Below are 17,901 nucleotides of genomic sequence, written 5' to 3'. Positions count from 1 at the left end.
AACTTAAGTGACATTAATTTTCAACAAGTGAGAGGACCACTTGCTTCGGGCAGAGCAGTGGTAAGGAAACATCTTGCTGTTTTTCAGATTGCTAAACAGGCCCACTGTTCATTCTGCTGCGGGGAACAAGCAACAGCAGGCATGTTTTACTTGTCAGATGGTTGGGACTGAAATGTGTTTATTCACTATCTGCTTCTTGCAGTTCCTATAATTTTGAAATTCTGATGCAGAAGTCAAAATGGGGTTTTCATCATGGTAGGCTGGATCACAAAATTGTAGGTACTGCAAGATACCATAAAATATTGTTTTTCGTTCAGTTACTCATTGCAGACCATGCATATGTGACCTAACTCAGGAATTTATATACCCGGTACTCAACTTTCCTGTTCTCAATGACCTCACATCCTTACCATCAATCAACAGATTACATACTGTTTGATAAAGAATTACATGCAGACCTTCAGCAAATAGATTCATCTTAATCACCATTAGGGGTATCCAGTCTGTGAGCAATCTTAGACCCAATATTTATATAATGTGAGACAGGCCCAGAACAAAAAGAGGATTGGCAAGGAAATCATATCAGATTTGATGGCATCCAGCAGCTGAGACCAAAAAGATGCATTTCGGCAAGATTGGATCTACAGGGAGGGTGATCTGAAGATAGGAGGAGTATAGGTGAAAATCGGAGATCAGCAGGAGGTGAATGAAGTCTTGTTTGACTCTCTCTTTTACACTGCCTGGTTTTTCAATCTCTGGAAAACGAGTCCAGCATTTTAAATCATGCTTATATTTGCATTATGGGAACCTAATTTATACATTTAAGTAAGTTTCTCATCAATTCAAATGCCACAAAACCTGTCACTATAAAACAATGTTTAATGGGGTCAATGCATTTGATGATTTAACCCATCTTCCCACTCCCAGCATTGAGACCTTTGTACACATCATAATTACCTAATGAGGAGAATCTGGAAGCATGAATGGTACATTCATGTGAAGTTGTTACATTCTTAGAGCTAAAAACACTTGAGTTTGATCGTATTAAGTTCGGGGATGGTGAACTACCGGTAATTCAATTTGGATCATGCTTTATTCTTGAGTACTACTATATAGTGTGAATAAATAGGTGAAAACAAGCCTGTAGTCAGTAGAACACAGTAACTACCTGGTCCTTAGGCACTCAAATTTCAATGAAAAAATACTCACAGTAATGAATCGACAGACGTGGGCTTGATGAAAATAGCAATGGGATAAAGTTGAGCAATTTGTAAACGTTTTATGGCATTTCCTGAAACATCAAGTATGCAATGTTTGCCCTAAGAGAAACAAGGAAACAGTTCATCATTCTTAGAGTAGAAAAAGCTTCCATACTCACTAACTCAAAAGAATTGAAATTAAATCTTTAACTATAAAATCCCTATTTCTTTCTAAAGTGAGAACCACAAATGACTAACATGCACAATAATTTTCAGATATGTCTAAAATCATTCATGAAAAAGACTGGCATGTTTCATTATCCCAAGCTGTATCATTTAAAAGTATAGATACTGTAGTTATGTAGGAGATGCGTCAGCAAGTCCTCACAAACAGCAGAATGATTGTGACCAGAAAATCTGTTTTAGTAATATTGATTGAAGAATAAGTTTCAGCCCAGACATACAGAGAATTCTCCCACTTGTCAAAATATTTATGTTATTTTACAACTGCTTAGCATAGCAACAAAGCCCCAGTTTAACATCTTATATAAATCATAACCACTTTTAATGAAAGAAAACAAGGAGCAGGAGTAGGTTATCAGGCCCATCAAGCGTGTCCAATCATTCAATATGATCATGCGTGATCAATGCTGGCCTCAACTCCTCTTCTCTGCCAGTTCCCATAGCCATCAATCTCTCCATCTTTCAAACATTTATCTAGTAAACAGTGTAGCACTCTGGAGTCAATTCTCTAGTGTCATACATGAACAACCTGACTTGGAAGTAAGAATCTGCTACCCTATAGCAGTTTTATGTCTAATTCAAAGGCTATTTGTGTACTGGACCTTATTTCAGATCTTTGAAGCTAAAAGTAACATTTCGAATTTTAGTGTAGAAATGACAGCGGATTGAACAGTGCTTCCTGCAATTTAAGTGTAAATTCAGTAGTTTACAGTTAATCCTGAAGTTGTATTGGAGTGGAAAAGCCATGATTTTCACTGGCACCAAAAGCATCACCACAATTTCGATAAATTCCAGTCTATATTCCTAATAAGCTGATGAGAAAAAAAGTAGGACTTGTCCATTCCTGAATAAATATATATTTATTGCATGATTATCAATAAGCATTTCCAAACAAGCTCAAGGTTAATAAGATGAACTTTTACAGATGTGGGGTGTCATTTGTTCAGATTCTAATTACTGTAAGAGAGATAAAAATACTTAAAATTTTATTCTGCCTCTTTTACTACTCTTAGATTTTTTTTCTCTATTCAATTTCCTTCCTGGATTTATATTATATTAAATACTGGTATGCTTTTTGGTTTGGACTCAAGCAACCCTTCAATCTGATCAGTGGAGTGGATATATATATACTTTCCTGTAAACCTGGTTCCAGTCCCCTTGTTTTGGATTCTGTAGAAGAAGTAGAAGAAATGCCCTTAACTCCTGGTGGAGTCATCGGGGCGCCATCATGACAAGCTTTTTGCACCGATCTTTTTGGTGATTGCTCATCATGTGGCGTTTCTTTAGTATTTCTTTAGCATTTATTTTTACAAGGTCGAATTGCTAGCTTGACATGTTGGTTCTGTAAGTTCTAGTTAATCAAACTTACTTTGAGGTATTCACATCATCCCAAGCTGAATCAAAGTAATACATTTGGAAATATAGATACTGTAGTTATGTGGGAAATACTAACACAAGTGTAATGAATGCCACTAAGCCATTGTTATAAACTGTAGCCTATTATTGTTGTTGATATATAGTATATAAAAAATAGTTTCTATCATGTCATCGATAACTGTTATTTTTGCTACTTTTACTTATTCTTAAAATATATCAGAAGTCATTTACCACTAGTGCAATGAGAAATAGCTATCTATCATAATTCTCCTATCCCAAGATGGATAAAAACTGTACACAATAATTACATTAAGGAAACCATGACTTGTAGGAGAGGTAGGTGGTTATAAATCATAACAAAAATAGCTGAATCCTTTGTATTGTAAATTATTGAAGTCAATTTCCCTGTAAGTTTACAGATTTAAAATTTTATTTTAAACTGAAGGAAATGCAATTAATATAAAATATGTAATTTGAATCATAGATTTGTAAATCAAAAGTATTAATTGTATTTTTGGCTTTGACTAGATCACTATAATGTTTCTGAACAATTTGAAAGAAAATTGTTTAAAGGTGACAGATTATTCTGTTTTGATTTATTCTGTTATGATTTATTTCTGCTTAATATTGTCTGGATAGATTTCTGGAATCAGCAATCAACTGGCCAGAATGCTTCAGATTATATATACGAGTCATATTCCTACCTCAGTGAAAAAATGTGATTTCTATAATCATCAAAACATATATATTCTGTCTCAAAAACAAAAAAAAACATAGGGCCTTGTTCTAACTTTGAAACAAGGGACATTTGATTCAGGAGGGCTTGATGTTGCTGTAAAAAGCAAAGGTTAATTTCTCTAACTTTTGCCTTAAACCCAAATTGTCATCAGAATTTGTGCCCCAGAATATTGTTTTCTTAAAAAGTAAAGTAAACAACATACTCTTTCAGCCACATATTTTACAGATTGGACACTAGTTCCATATAGATTATCATTGTATTGTCCTGCTTCAATAAATTTGTGTTCCTGGATATCCTTTTCCATCTGATCTCTACAAGTAACGAAGTGATAGTCTCTTCCATCCATTTCATAATCACGTTTTGGTCTTGTAGTGTCTGTTTATGAAGAGAAAATAAATACTTCAAAAGGCAGACTACCAGTTCACTTCCACATCAATGTCTGCTTTAACTGTTGCAACTATGACAAGCTCATAAAAAATAAATAATTGCAAGTGATGCTGCAAATTTTAGTATCAAAATCCACAGTTGAAAGGAATATAAAGAGCATAAATTCAAAACAATATTGGAAAGGATTTTTGAAATTAGCTCGATCAAATCATCTACCACAGAAAATTTGAAACAAATTTATAGACCATGCAACTGAATACTAATGAGTAGTTTTTCAAATCATGGTGGGCTGCCTAATACACACAGGAGTAGCTACTTCATGCCACGTATTGATTAGCAGTAAATTATACCTTAGAATTTTTAAACTTATAAAGTGAAAGAATATTTAAGTACAGTGCCAGTCTGTTAATGAGTTCTTCTTCTAAGTAAGCAATCTGATTAGAATATTTATATTAAACCAACATCATTAAAGTGTAACACTGATTCTGAATTGCCAAAAATGAGCCCCAAATGTATTTGAGCTTGAGACATTAGCTCACCCCTAAAAGCAACATATTTTAACCATTTTGTTTTTATTCCATTATAGGTGTCCTGCCAATATTTTCTATAAGAACATTTTGTCAGCCAAGGGCTGCAAAGTAATGAGGGTAAATCTGCCTGATGATCTTCTTTCATGACATTCCAACCTTCAGTAATGTTACTACAATCATGATTCTATTGCATGGTGAATTGCACAGTCCTAAAATCAAGTTCCATAAAAGTTCCATGGTAAATTGGTCTGACTACAGGACCCCAAACAATTAGTGAATATGTCAGTTATTTTGCAGCCCTGCTTTTCATGGATAGAACAGTAGGACTTCGGAATAGGTACATTAGCCCACAATGTCTGCATTGAACATGATGCTGAATTGAATTAAATTTATTTTCCTGCACATAATCCATATCTCTACATTCCCTGCATATTCACGTGTCTATCTATAAACTTAAATGCCATCATTGCATCAACTTCCATGGCAGCCTCATCCAGGATCCTACTACTTTGTGAAAAACAAACCTGAAACTTCTCCCTCATATTTTAAATGTATATCCTCTAATATTTGACATTTCTACGCTGGGAAAAAGATTCCTATTGTCTATGCTATCGACACCTCTCATAATCCTATAAAAATACACTGACTTTCCAGAGGGGGAAAAAAATCAAGAACTTGTTTCAGACATCAGAAATTCTGTAATTTTTCATTAGAATATATATTGTTCAATATAATGGCAAGGATACTAATTTTGTTACATCTGAGAAAAGTCAGAAAGAGTCATATACTAGCCTGACAATTAAGATAAAAACAAAATTATTTATTGATGAATCAGGAACCTACAAACTTTGTAGATAGTATGCAATCTAAACCTGAAGAAATGCAAAGCAGTCAGGGGTGAGTTGATACAAATCTAGTTGTAAATAACTATTTCTCGATATAAAAGATATTTCTAAGAAATATCTGGAGACTTAGGTATAAATGTAGTTGTAATAAGGTTGTGAAAGATTCTGATTGCTGTCATTTTTTTCACTTTCTGATAATATTTGGTTGGGATTTTTAACAAATGTGTGAGCCTTTGGCTCACACAACTTTACTCAAATTATTTGTGCAATGTTGCTCTGTATTTACATTCTCAGGTATATGGCTATCACTAATCAGGTTGCTAATAGAAGCAATAGTGTTTGCCTCCAAAGAATGGTGCTCTCAAAGGTGCAGTTGGGATAGTCTCATCTTTTCCTGATACTGGTTGGTCAGGTGCAGGTTCTAAGAGATACCTGGAGTCCAAGAACTGTGATGAACAGATATCAGCACACTTCACTAACTATCCCAGCTCCCTGAGCTTTCACTACAGCCTAACACTGGCACATTACCTTATGTTAAAACCGTGACCTATTGTTTGGTTACCTCAACATCAAAAAGGTAAATTCCAAGTCACACAATTTTCTCGCCTATGGATGCATTTTCCATTTCCTTTGTGGCTACTCATTCACAGAACAGTTAGACCTCCCTCACCACAAGCTTATTAACTGGCCAGGAGGATGACTCCTCACTATGCTCAGTAGCAACTTGAGATGAGGAATAAATGCTGATTCCCCAGCCATGTCCACTTCTCAAGCATTATCATAAATGAATAGATCTTCCAATTCCAACAGTAACAGTGCTTCCCTTCTCTATATGTTATGAAAACACACAAATCAATATGCCAAATATTTTTATACATCCAAACAAAACCAAGGGCAAAATCATTTATAGCATTGAACACTCACTCTCATACAGCCCTTTAACTTGCCTTCCATGTGCTTTTTCCTTTTCTACCAGTTCTATGCAATTCTCCCCCAGGGACTGTTGGCAAAGGTTTCATATAGCCCTCTCAGTCAAGATGATTCTATGTCACAATTTACAATCTTGCCAAGAGATTCAACAGTCAGGGCTAGCTGGCTGATAGGTAAATAATGAGGATAAGGTCAGAGAGTTCTTCAGAAAGAGGAATAACAATTTGTACTTCACTGATATGGTCTCACTCAGCAATTCTACCAATCTGTTTGAAGAGATTGCTAGAGTGTCATGTGAATGATGTTTTATGTACAGTATTTCCTTAATATTGGACAGTTCAGAACTTAACAGTTTATTTGGATTGTAAAGATAATCATTATTAAATTAAATCAAGATAAAAGCACCAATCTGATAGGACTAAAATCTATTTGCAAGAGTTTTAGCACATAGAAGCATATGCAACACCTGGATATCGTTATCTTTGAGCTTTCATTCTCAGAGCTATTTCTTACTCACTTGCTCACTGAGACTATTCAGTGTGTTTATGATAAAAGACTTTGCCATTTCTTGATATAAACATTTTAAGATTTCTCAAGGCACTCATTAATCAACCACTCAAAATCTGCCTGGAGTTCAAAGCAAAGGTTTTATTCCAGAAGAGGAGCAGAGCTATTTGCAGGCCAGTAAATCTAACATCAATGGTAGGGAAATTATTGAGAAAACATTCTGAAGTATAAGATTAACCTGGGCTTGGAGAGTCAGCAGGGCTATATCGAAAGGAAATCCTTTCTGAACAATTTGACTGATTTTTCTTTAAATAACACTGTATTAATGAAGGTGATGTGGTTGATTATAGACTATATGGACTATAGTAAGACTTTTGACAACGTAAGGTAAGAGCCATGGGATTAAGAGCCATTTGGCTAATCTGATCCGAAATTTATTGGGAAACAGAGTTATGATTGATGGTTGACCTTATGGTTGGAAGCCTATGGACAACTAGCATACCATAGGGATCAGTATTGGAATGCTTGCCGATTCTTGTAGATATTAACCATCTGGATGTAGGAAGTGTATTAATACATTTGCAGGTGTCGCAAATGTTAGTGGTGTTATTGATACTGAAAGAAAACAGAACAGGCCCTTCAACCCATGATGCCTGTGCCAATCTCAACCAATCCTATCTCCTTGCCCATGGTCCATATTCCTCCATTCCTTGCTTGTCCATGTGCCTGTATAAATGTTTGTTAAACTTTGCTCTCATAATGATGTTGTAAACTGATGAATTGGTAGGCTGGGCAGAGAAATGGCAGATGGAATTTAGTTCTGCAAAAAATATCAGATGATGTATTTTGGGATGCTAATGAATGATAGGGTCACAGGGAGAACTGTTCCTATTAGTAAAGGTGTCCAGAACCAAGACTTGTTTTAAGGTAAGGGGTAGAAGATTTAGAGGAGATATGAAGAAGAATTTTTCACACATAGGGCAGTTAAAATCTGAAACACACTGCCTGAGAGGGTTGTGGAGACAGGCACTATCACGTGTTTCAAAAAACAGCGCGACATAAATTCTATGGGCCCAGTTCTGAAAAATGCAATTAGTGTAGATGGGTAGTCAGCATGGCCAGTGTGTGCCAGAGCACCAGTTTCTGTGCTCTATGATGTTCTTGCTCTCTACAACTCTGTATACAGTAGCCTAAGCCTTTGTTACACATCTTCCAGATATTTGTGCACTGGACCCACAATGCTAAGAACAAAATCTTTACCCCAGATTGTCACATAAGAACAGTGATTCCTAAATATTTAATTATTGGCATTATAAGGGCTAATGTAATGGGAAAACTGTGATAATTATAGGACAAGCAGTGCATTTCTGCCCTACAGCATACTTGTGTGTAAAGCTACTTATTGCAGAAGCCTCTACCTGCTGAATGCAGAGAGTCAGCTCATTTCATATCTAGTGCAGATAGGTGCTGGTGAGCAGAGACCAAGGACACCGAGCTAAATCCAGTTTGATTCAGTCCACATGGTGCATGCTGTGTGGTACTGGTTGCTAACTTAATGTTTGCCAGAAAGTCACAGGGAGATACCACATATAAAAGGCCCATCAGTTCACTGGGTCTGCACTGACTATCAAATACCCATTTTCACACAAATCCTACTTTAATCCATTTTATTCTCCCACATTTCCGTAAACTCTTCCCAAATTCTACCACTAGGGGCAATTCAACTTAAACCAGCAATCCCTAATCTTTTTGGGAAATGTTTGGAAAGTGGTCTCATGGAGAACATGCAAACTCCACACAGACAACAGCCAAGGTCAGGATTGAAACTGGGTCACTTGGGCTGTTAGGCAATGTATTTACCAGCTGTGCCACTATGCTACACAAACTGTATTTCTGTAACATTTTATGTCTGTAACATTTATTATAAATTATCTTTGGAAATCTCAATGATTACTTTTGAAGTGGGATAACTGTTGAGCCTTTCTAGTCTCTGTAGAGAGATGGTATCAGAAGCACAGTCATTAGAGCAAAGATGGCAATGTCAACATAAAGTCAAGCAAGATATGATTTGTGATGGTACTGATTCCACAGGGAAGTAAAGAAATAATCATCACTAGAAATGTCCTAGGTAATTAGATGATGGAAAATGCATACAGGCATTGGCATTAACATGCAAAGTTTGAATGAGAACCGTTTGATGTTAAGAGAGTGTGTCTGGGTTTGTATCCAGAAACTTCCAAAGAATAAAATATTATGCAGCCCTGTGAATATATTTTCATTTTTAGTTGCAGTTATTCAGTTTCTGGTTGGCAACTGCAAACATTACTGCAAGACTCATGATAAAAATATTATATTAGTCAAACAAATCAAGGTCATTCCCAATAAATAACAGTATTAATACAGTACAGTACTTCTTAATACAGTACTTCAATTGTCTGTGAATAAAAATAGTCCAGGTGTTTCAGAGTTCCCACTCTATTAAGCCAATTGGTACCCAGCTTAAGGAGAGTTTTCTTTCCAATTTCTTAATTTAACAATCCGCAAGCTTTGAAGAAGCAGATTCCAGGAATTAGAAATAGGAATAATAAAAAATACAATAAATATATTCTAAAATGACTTGATTTATGTTTAACTTAAAACAAATTAGTACATGATATATGTATGCAATAGAATCAAAACATTACCTTTGTCAAACTAATTACAATCAATTGTGGCTTTTGTCTTATTTTTAATAACAATAGCTGGTTAAACAGAAAAAGAGAAGGAATAGTTTGTGGAACAATAAAGACAGTAGTTTAACCAGTAATAGTCAACAAGCAAAGCATAAGTGTGTTTTCCCAGAGGGAGGCCTAAACTATTCAGGAGTTAATGCGGAGAGGTACCATAGTTACAGCAAAAAAAATCTTATAGGTCTGATAATGCTCCAGCAGTTTTGCTCACACCTCATGTATCAGCCAGTCTTTCCCCCCGTCACTATGATACAAGGAATTACTCAACAATATGAGAATCTGCCCACCAGTCATGAAAAAGCACTAAATCCAAAATAGCCAATCACAGTTCTAAGGAGCACAATAAACTATTACTGGATTAGTAATAGAGAACCCCATACTTAACAGGGGTTATTAGTTCCATGGTAGCTTGTGAATTTGATATTAGTAAAAGTAACAACAAGAAACATAAAATTAAGTCAGTAGAAATAAACTGTAAAGGTATTAGATTATCCTAAATCTTAATGGGTTTGTTTATGGCTTTAAGGGAGGAAAACCTGTGATTCCTAAGTATTCAGCTTATTTTACTAAATGTCCATCCAATTCCCACTCTGATGTTCCTGTTTTAGCTACTTTCATTGTTCTAATGATACAAATTTGTTCTAGCTAGGTGCCTTGCAGTCCTTGGAACTCAATATTGAATTTATCAATTACAGGTAGCCAGTTTTGTTATTTCTCTACGGATGTTCCTGTATATTTCAGTTTCAATTTGTTCATTTTTTTTCTCTCTTTTCTATTTGTTTAAATGAATGGCTGCCTTAACAGCTTTAGTCTTCACCCGTCTCAGGCATTTACACCATTCTCTTTGCCCCCCCTCACTTCCTGTAGCTTAAATTCCACGTTTCCTCACTTTTCCAAATCCTGATGAAGTCATTAACCTGAAATGTTGACTTTGATTCTCTCTGCTCAAATGCTGATCTGCTAAGTTGTTCTATCATTTTCTGTTTATGCTTTAAATTTCCAATATCTGCAACACCTCCCAATAAAAAGACTTCTTATTTTATTTAAACATCCTAACAATAGATTGCAATTCTCTATTTGCTTCTGTGCATCCTAACAAAATAGATCATTGTTCTTCAGTGATTCACACACTGCAAACCCCATTATTCTCTCGCTGAACAGCCTTGAGCGCCCAATCTTGCTTACTGTATAAGTATTTGAAATTGTTTGTGAAATCTGACAGAAGGCCTATTCCTCAATTGTGTTAGATTGGTTGTAAACTATTTTTCTCTTACTTGAGGTTTTACAAGGTTATTTCTTCTGAGTATGGATTTGTAAGCCTTTACTGACAGCAGTGATGGAGATAAATAAATTGTCTTGGTCTGATTCAGTTGATACTTTCTAACATACAGGATGAAAACAGGCATTAATGACAGTAAAGATAAGTGCAATTGATTGCTTTGTTAAACTCCCAACACCACCGCTTGTAGTTTCTGAATTAAATAAGATTATAGTACCATGTGGAGGAACAGGTGTAGAAAAGAACTTGTGGAATAATAATCTGCACTGCACAGGAGTTACCTTAACATTGTTAACTACCTTTTTTTAACACAAGAGACTTGAAATCCCACACATTCAGCAATATATTCAATTGTCAATATCTGAGTTTATAATCACAAATTATTAAATTAGATGTATTACTTACGTGGTACACATGAGCCAAATTTGTCTGGGAATTCTGATATCAGATCATCATTAACCCGATCTTTCATTGGACCCAGAATAATGACAGGTCTACTGTAATTAACTGATATACAAAGCAATAGGTATTACCATAAAGTCATTTAGCAGCACTTTAATAAACACCTTATTCTTGTTGAGTAATTATTTCTTAATATTACTGTACTACATATATTTAAGAGATAAAGGTTACAATTTAAAATTGCATAAGTGGAAGAAAAGTTCCAAGAAAATATCAATATACTAGTAAACGTCTACATGTAAAATTAGGTTTGGAGACTGAAAAATAAATGTAGAAATGGGAAATAGAATTTTGAATTGTATGAGGATAATGAGTATAAAAGTAAAGATTTGAGATGATACATCTTCAAAAATCCTAAGATCAGAGTATTACAAATGAAATCTACTCTTTGTTTTCTATTGCTCTAAAAATAGCTATTAGACTCATTATCCACATGCCAATGGTGAGATTTAATTATTATTCATAACAGCTTCCAGATCCCAACTAGCATTAATGGCCAATGCATTGAATTTCTTTTTTAACCTCTGCATTTTTACAAGAATATATCCGAAGTACTATGTCTTGCTCAACCCACTCACTAAAACCAGCCAGTGATGAAGCAAAAACTTTTGCTTTTAATGTATAATTCTGTTTGACTTACTTTCTTGCTGTACGACTGGTTCATATGAAAGAATGCAGTCTTCTGGTCCCCCTGAGGGAAGACAAACACAAGTGTACTTTGTTCTTTATTCTTAAAAATAGTAAGCTCACTCACTCAAATTAAAAAAAAACTTACATCTCTTTATATACAAAGATAAATTGAAGATCTCTCATGGATATTTTGAGGTGAATACACTTTGCAAAGTGTTCATTTTTCTAACAAAACATTATTCATATTGAAATATTTGAAAACAAGTAGCTGTTTGATTATCTACAGAAGAAAGGAATTGAATGAACAAAATGTGCAACAGAAATCAACTCTGGAAGATAAAGTTTTGATGATTAAATCTGAAATTAAATGTAATTAAAAATTATTTATTCAACTTCATAGCTATCAAAAGAATAAATGAATATTGCATCATTTAGTAACAGTAGACCAGAGGTTTGACATCCAATATTCATTTGAATTGTGGTAAATTGTTCAGTCTAATAATAAATTTTCAGTGAGTCCTGTAAGGATGAAATAAATATAAGACTCAAAAACAAAATAAACTTACTGTAGCTGCTTTCACTATCACTGGCATTTGAAGTAACATGTTCTGAAATAATAATAAATCATATTAGGAAGTCTGTTTAAAAAATATGCCACAAAACAATGCCAAGAGAATTTATTTTTCAGAAAGGAAATTGTATACATGCTGCATAACAGAAATGTACATAATTAAAACATAAAGGAGCTTTGGTAGAGAAATAGCAATTAAAAGAGCAGCAGTAATATTTTTCATTTGGCAAGAGGAGGTGGAGGTAGATAGGGGGTATTGTAAGGTGCAGAAGGAAATGAGGAGCGATGCAGGATCCTGGATACTGTTGACTGTACATGGTGCTGTGCACCCCAGCAGCACAAGCACAAAATAATTAATGTAATATAAACAATGAATGTCATTAAGACAAGTAAACACATTCTAAGAGATACTCTGGACAGAATTTGAGCACCAATTTCAATTACTCATGCAAAAGTACAAAGAAACTGAAAACGTTGGACGATTTATATCGGGTTTCCTTCTAAGCTCCATTTTTACATGCTGGGATTCTCCTTGGGGATTTATGCAAATAATAATTAAAAGAAAGGTAATTACACAGTGACGTGTTATTCTGGTCATTCTTCAGAACTTACTCAGAGTCTTTGTTCCATAACCATCGTCGGCTAACCCGGGGATCTCCTGCAGAGTAGTCCCCAGACAGCAAGCAAAGACAGGAAGAATAACCGCAGAAGAGGAAGGAAGAAGTCAGTGGATTTGAATTGAATACTACCATGACAGACCATGCAGATAAGCCAATCAGGAGCCCACTTACACCTGCACATGGTATTGTGCCAGAACCATATTTGTTTCAGAATTTTAATTTGCTTCAAGTAACACATACCAAAATGGTATAGTTCAAAGACAGTATCCCTTTGGTTCCTAAATGCAAACTGTATTTCATTCTGAACTGTCAACAAATAGATTGAGAGTGTTTGCTTAGGTGTACAATCTGGTTTTATATTTTGTGAATATGGTAAATGGATGAACATACTATTATAGCAGCAGGATGATAGCTAAAACAGAAAATTTTCAAAATAATGCACCTATTGTTTGAAAATTGCAAACAATCTGAAATTCTGACCAGTATATGGCCAGACGTCTATTTGTTATGAAATACAATGTACTTAGGTTGATAAAAAAGGGACACAGTCTCATACCCATTTATAAAAACTTTGCCTTTTGTGGGACAAAATAACGATGGGATCCAGATTGCTGTCACACATTGGTCACAGTAGTATAGCCTCACCTACCTCTGCGTGAGTGTGCATATATGTGGTTGTATTGAGTGCACTCTTAGCTATGCTGCCCCTTAAGCCTACTTACGTTCTGGATCACTGGTATCCTGCTCACTGTTGTCCTTGTTCTTGTAGAATGGGAATTTTCGTGAAAAGATGAGGTTCTTTTTACGCTTGTCATTGAATGACTGTGAAGGAGAAAAGGCATGGGGCAAACAGGGACATCTACAATAAATGTTGTCATACTCATGCTGAGAAACTCACAGGTTGTAAAAGTGGAAGTAATAGAAGTGACTTAATACATATGAGCCATCTTGTATCAAACTCAGATCAAGCTCAATTTTGGTTTTATTGGGGATGGTGTAGTCTGGAAAATTTGAGCCCTATTTAAGTATATATGAGCCTTTTTGGTCTTTGCAAAATATTTCCACTACAAGAGTCCACTGAACTTTTTGATTAAAGAGGCTTGCAATTAATCTGAAATACTAAATACATTACATGTAAACTTCAAAATTTCCTAATGTACCTATTAAAGTTAAGCAATTCAAAAATGTTAATCATAGGGGATTATCATGACACATTAATACACACTGTTAAGAAACAACTTTGTCAAAAACTGAACGTATAGGGAACATAACCATGTCGTCAGTGATTACCTGTGTTTATATTTTGGGTGGACATAATGTTAGGGTTGGCATGCAGATATTTTCAGCTGGCAGATAAAGCACACTTATTCATTAAATTCTATATTAACTAATGTTGGAAAAGATTTGCAATTTGACACTATGTATTAAGACTTGTATTGCAGTATAGTAACTGCCCAATATTAATTTCCATTGAGTGAAAAGGAAGTGAAATCAGATTGCTTTTTAGTGACTGTTCACCTCTGTCAGATTCATGCCTAATGGTTCCGCCATGATGCAAGATGCAACATGAGAAGAGCATTGGGCTCATTTGGAACTTAACAGCTTTATTGAACTGCTGCTTGAATTTTAAATAGGTTTTAGCAAGTGTACTTGCTATTCTGTAAATTGATCTTCCTAAACTTGCACTAAACAACTTGATTCCTACTAAATACTAGAAATAGTCAGGTTTGTTAAAGTTGCCATGTTAATTTAATTGATAGCTTATCAGAAAATAAAACAATTTGCTGGTATATAATATGACCATTCAAGCAAAGATGGCTCAGATATTGATTACAGGGAACATTCTGCACAAATGCATGCTAACATTAGGCAGATAACAATTCATAAACACAAAAGAGATTAGGGAAATCCTTTTATTTATGAGTATTAACTTAATAAACATTATAGTCACTGCTATTTTACTTCGCTTTTACATCTGAACATAATTCAACATTTGTTCAGAAACAAAACGTAATTTAAAAAAAGGAACATTACAAACAACAGACATTGGGCTCGATTTAATATTTTCACACTTTTCAGAGTTATGTCAGGAGATTCCCTGATGATATTGTACTGGCAACTGAACCAGATTTTTCTGTATATAAACAAAAAGTACTATATTTGGCCAAATGATACTGGCAAAGTATTGTACTGGTGATGAGTTCACTGGGTATTCTTCCACATTGATGATCTTGTTTCATCAGTCTTAAAATTTTACTTTTAAGATAGCACAGATTTTCTAGTGCTCATCTTTGAGTAGGAGGTAGGAAATGATTGAGGAGAAAAGGAAATACAACCAAGTTTTTTTACTAAATATGAAAGGCAAATTTTGAATAATAGTTCCGGATTACATCAGTTCTGTTGTAAAAAAATAATGAATAACTAACTATCTAGATTGGCTCAAAATAGTTAAATAAAAATAATATTCTATTCAACCAACCAAAGCGATTACAAATTTTGATTGGAGAAGAAACTAAGACTGTAGATGCATTTTTGAGGCACATAAATTGTGGTTTCTCCTCAACAATATTACAGCCACATAATTAAATCGTGCCCATTATGAAGATATGTAAAAAAAAAGTTAAATTATGCCACTTAAAATATTACAATGAACAATTCACAAAACATGCTTTGTTGGGGAAGCGTCAAGACAGGGAGGTTAAAGCGGCTGAAATAATAAAACATTGTTTTGTTAACAGTTTTTGGATTCATGCAAGCATACATGAGAAATGCAATTTTAATAGTAAATATGACATCAAAAACATGAAACATAACAGATAAGTGTTTTCTCCAAGATCTGTGTAAATTGGCTTCAGTATGATGGCTAATATGCATTTAAAATGAAAATCTAATTTAAATCAGAAGTTCAAAATAGTGAGCCCAATTTCCAGACGTATCACAGAATAACAGCCAGAAATTCATGCTTAACTGGTAGCACTAAATGGCCAATATGTGTCTACAGTACATATATTATTTCTCTTCTGAAACTGGAATTCATATAAAATGCACAACGAGCAACATGACTATCTTGTGCACTTAGGGAAGATGAATTTTAGGCCATTAGTGACCATTCTGCCTATAAAAATGAATGCGAGTGTTTTAAATTGTCTGTTAAATAATGCTAACTCTCAATGGAGGTAAACATTCTGGTAAATACTATTAATTAATTATCACTTTTTCAGTTTTGTTTCTTTCTGCTTTGTGCAAAGTCTAATCTTCCCCTCTTCTTTGGCTCTTTGTTAGAAAATAATTTAATTGTATCAGTATTTTACCCTATTTAGTCACCCTTTATGTGTGAGTGCTAGCTGATCAACCAATTCATTAAATACCAAGGTGAAACTTAGAACATTTCTGCTCAACTATTGGATGAAAAATAAACCATTAAGGGTCCTCACAAATGTGACTATTTTAAATGATATGGTGTACATGTACGAAAAACAGGCTCAAACTAATCATGAACTAAATTTTCAGATCTATGAACAAAAACTGCAGCAAGGTCAGTTTTGCTCAAAATGAATGGTGGCCAATGCAGTTACCTTGAAATTAATTACTAATTGCCTTCAAAGATATTTTGACTCTTTGATTAAGAAGAGATTAACTATCCCTTCTTTCTTAATTTTTAAGAGATGGTAAGTGAGAAATCTGAAGTTAAGACAGGCATTGTATTGCTTATTTACTTTTCCCTGTATTAACAGCAATTAAAGGTCAAAGTTAAATCCTGCATACGGTTAGAGAGGTAGGAAATTTGATCAACCACAAAGCAATATTGCACTAAACACCAGTATATCATCAGAGATTCGACCAAAGGACTGAGAAAGGTACACATTTCATCACGACAACCTACAAAAATAAATGAGCACGTGATTTGTAAGTAGAAGAGAGACATTTGTAACTTGCAACATTTTAAAGTTATAGTAACCTGATAATAAAATGTTAATCTGCAACAGAATCCCCTTCACCATTGAAAGTGAGAAATGTGTTAGCTGGAAGAAGATGGGCTAATATTGGGAAACATTTATTGTGATTCATTTAGTAATTGATTTTTCTGTATTTAGTGAAGATGAATTTCAGGCCATATTTGACCATTTTAACTACAAGATTGTTTTAAATTATCTGTTCAATAATACTACCTCTCAATGGAAGAGAATATTCTGAAGAACTCACCAGTAGATTTTTGCTCAGGACTGCCAATTGAGATTTTTTTCTTCCTTAACACTTATTGATCATGAGTAAGTTCAGGAGTCTTTCACTCCCGCTGAAAAATGGAATTGCGCCCGTATTTTATAAAGATGAAATGGGCTCTGAGTACAGTCGCTGCTGGAAGTAATTTTGCAGCTTAGGGAAAACTCACAACAGAAATAGCAAACAGTTCATAGATACTGAATGCAGAACTTCGATATAAGAAGTAGAGACACCCAGAGGAATGACTTGAATGCTTGGAATCCCAGGAAACCACATGAGCAGAATTGTGTGGGAAGCTAGACAGAGAGATTAATGTCCACAAAGGTGCATTGATGACTTGGTCCCAGATTTGGGTGGGGCAAAGGAATGGCTAATAAAATGACTATATAGTGATCATATCCATCCTCCTTCTCTCGTCCCACTTATTTCATTTAACATCAAATGCCTTACAGCTTGCAGATGGTTCACACAAAACTTCCTTAACCCCTCTTGATAAGCCTGCATCTGTGGTATTGCCTGACCTGCTAGAACCCTGACTGAGTGCTGCTCCAGTCTTGCACAGGCCTTTGTGCAGAGCCTGTGGGGCATCACCTACACCAATGGAAGTGCTGGCCAGCTTCTTACCAACACTT

The 17,901-nt window shown here is 34.9% G+C and overlaps 1 protein-coding gene across 11 annotated transcripts in view; it reads right to left on the bottom strand.

Annotated features, from left to right (window-relative positions):
• Positions 1 to 17,901, bottom strand: part of LOC140726699 (disks large homolog 2-like) — a 797,667-nt gene that overhangs the window by 15,085 nt on the left and 764,681 nt on the right. For 10 of the 11 annotated variants that reach the window (XM_073043428.1, XM_073043430.1, XM_073043437.1 and 7 more), the window contains 6 exons: positions 13,771 to 13,870; positions 12,424 to 12,465; positions 11,868 to 11,918; positions 11,171 to 11,272; positions 3,761 to 3,933; positions 1,210 to 1,319 (listed from right to left, as the gene is read on the bottom strand). In XM_073043428.1, coding sequence (XP_072899529.1) covers positions 1,210 to 1,319; positions 3,761 to 3,933; positions 11,171 to 11,272; positions 11,868 to 11,918; positions 12,424 to 12,465; positions 13,771 to 13,870 — 578 coding nt within the window. Of the gene's footprint in view, positions 1 to 1,209; positions 1,320 to 3,760; positions 3,934 to 11,170; positions 11,273 to 11,867; positions 11,919 to 12,423; positions 12,466 to 13,040; positions 13,087 to 13,770; positions 13,871 to 17,901 lie in introns of all 11 variants that reach the window. The other variant, XM_073043429.1, reaches the window with a different exon arrangement.

This window comes from Hemitrygon akajei, chromosome 4, assembly GCF_048418815.1.
Source record: "Hemitrygon akajei chromosome 4, sHemAka1.3, whole genome shotgun sequence".
In the NCBI taxonomy this organism is placed as follows: Eukaryota; Metazoa; Chordata; class Chondrichthyes; order Myliobatiformes; family Dasyatidae; genus Hemitrygon; species Hemitrygon akajei.
Note: the sequence above shows the minus strand (reverse complement) of the source record. Positions and strands in the feature narration are given on the sequence as shown.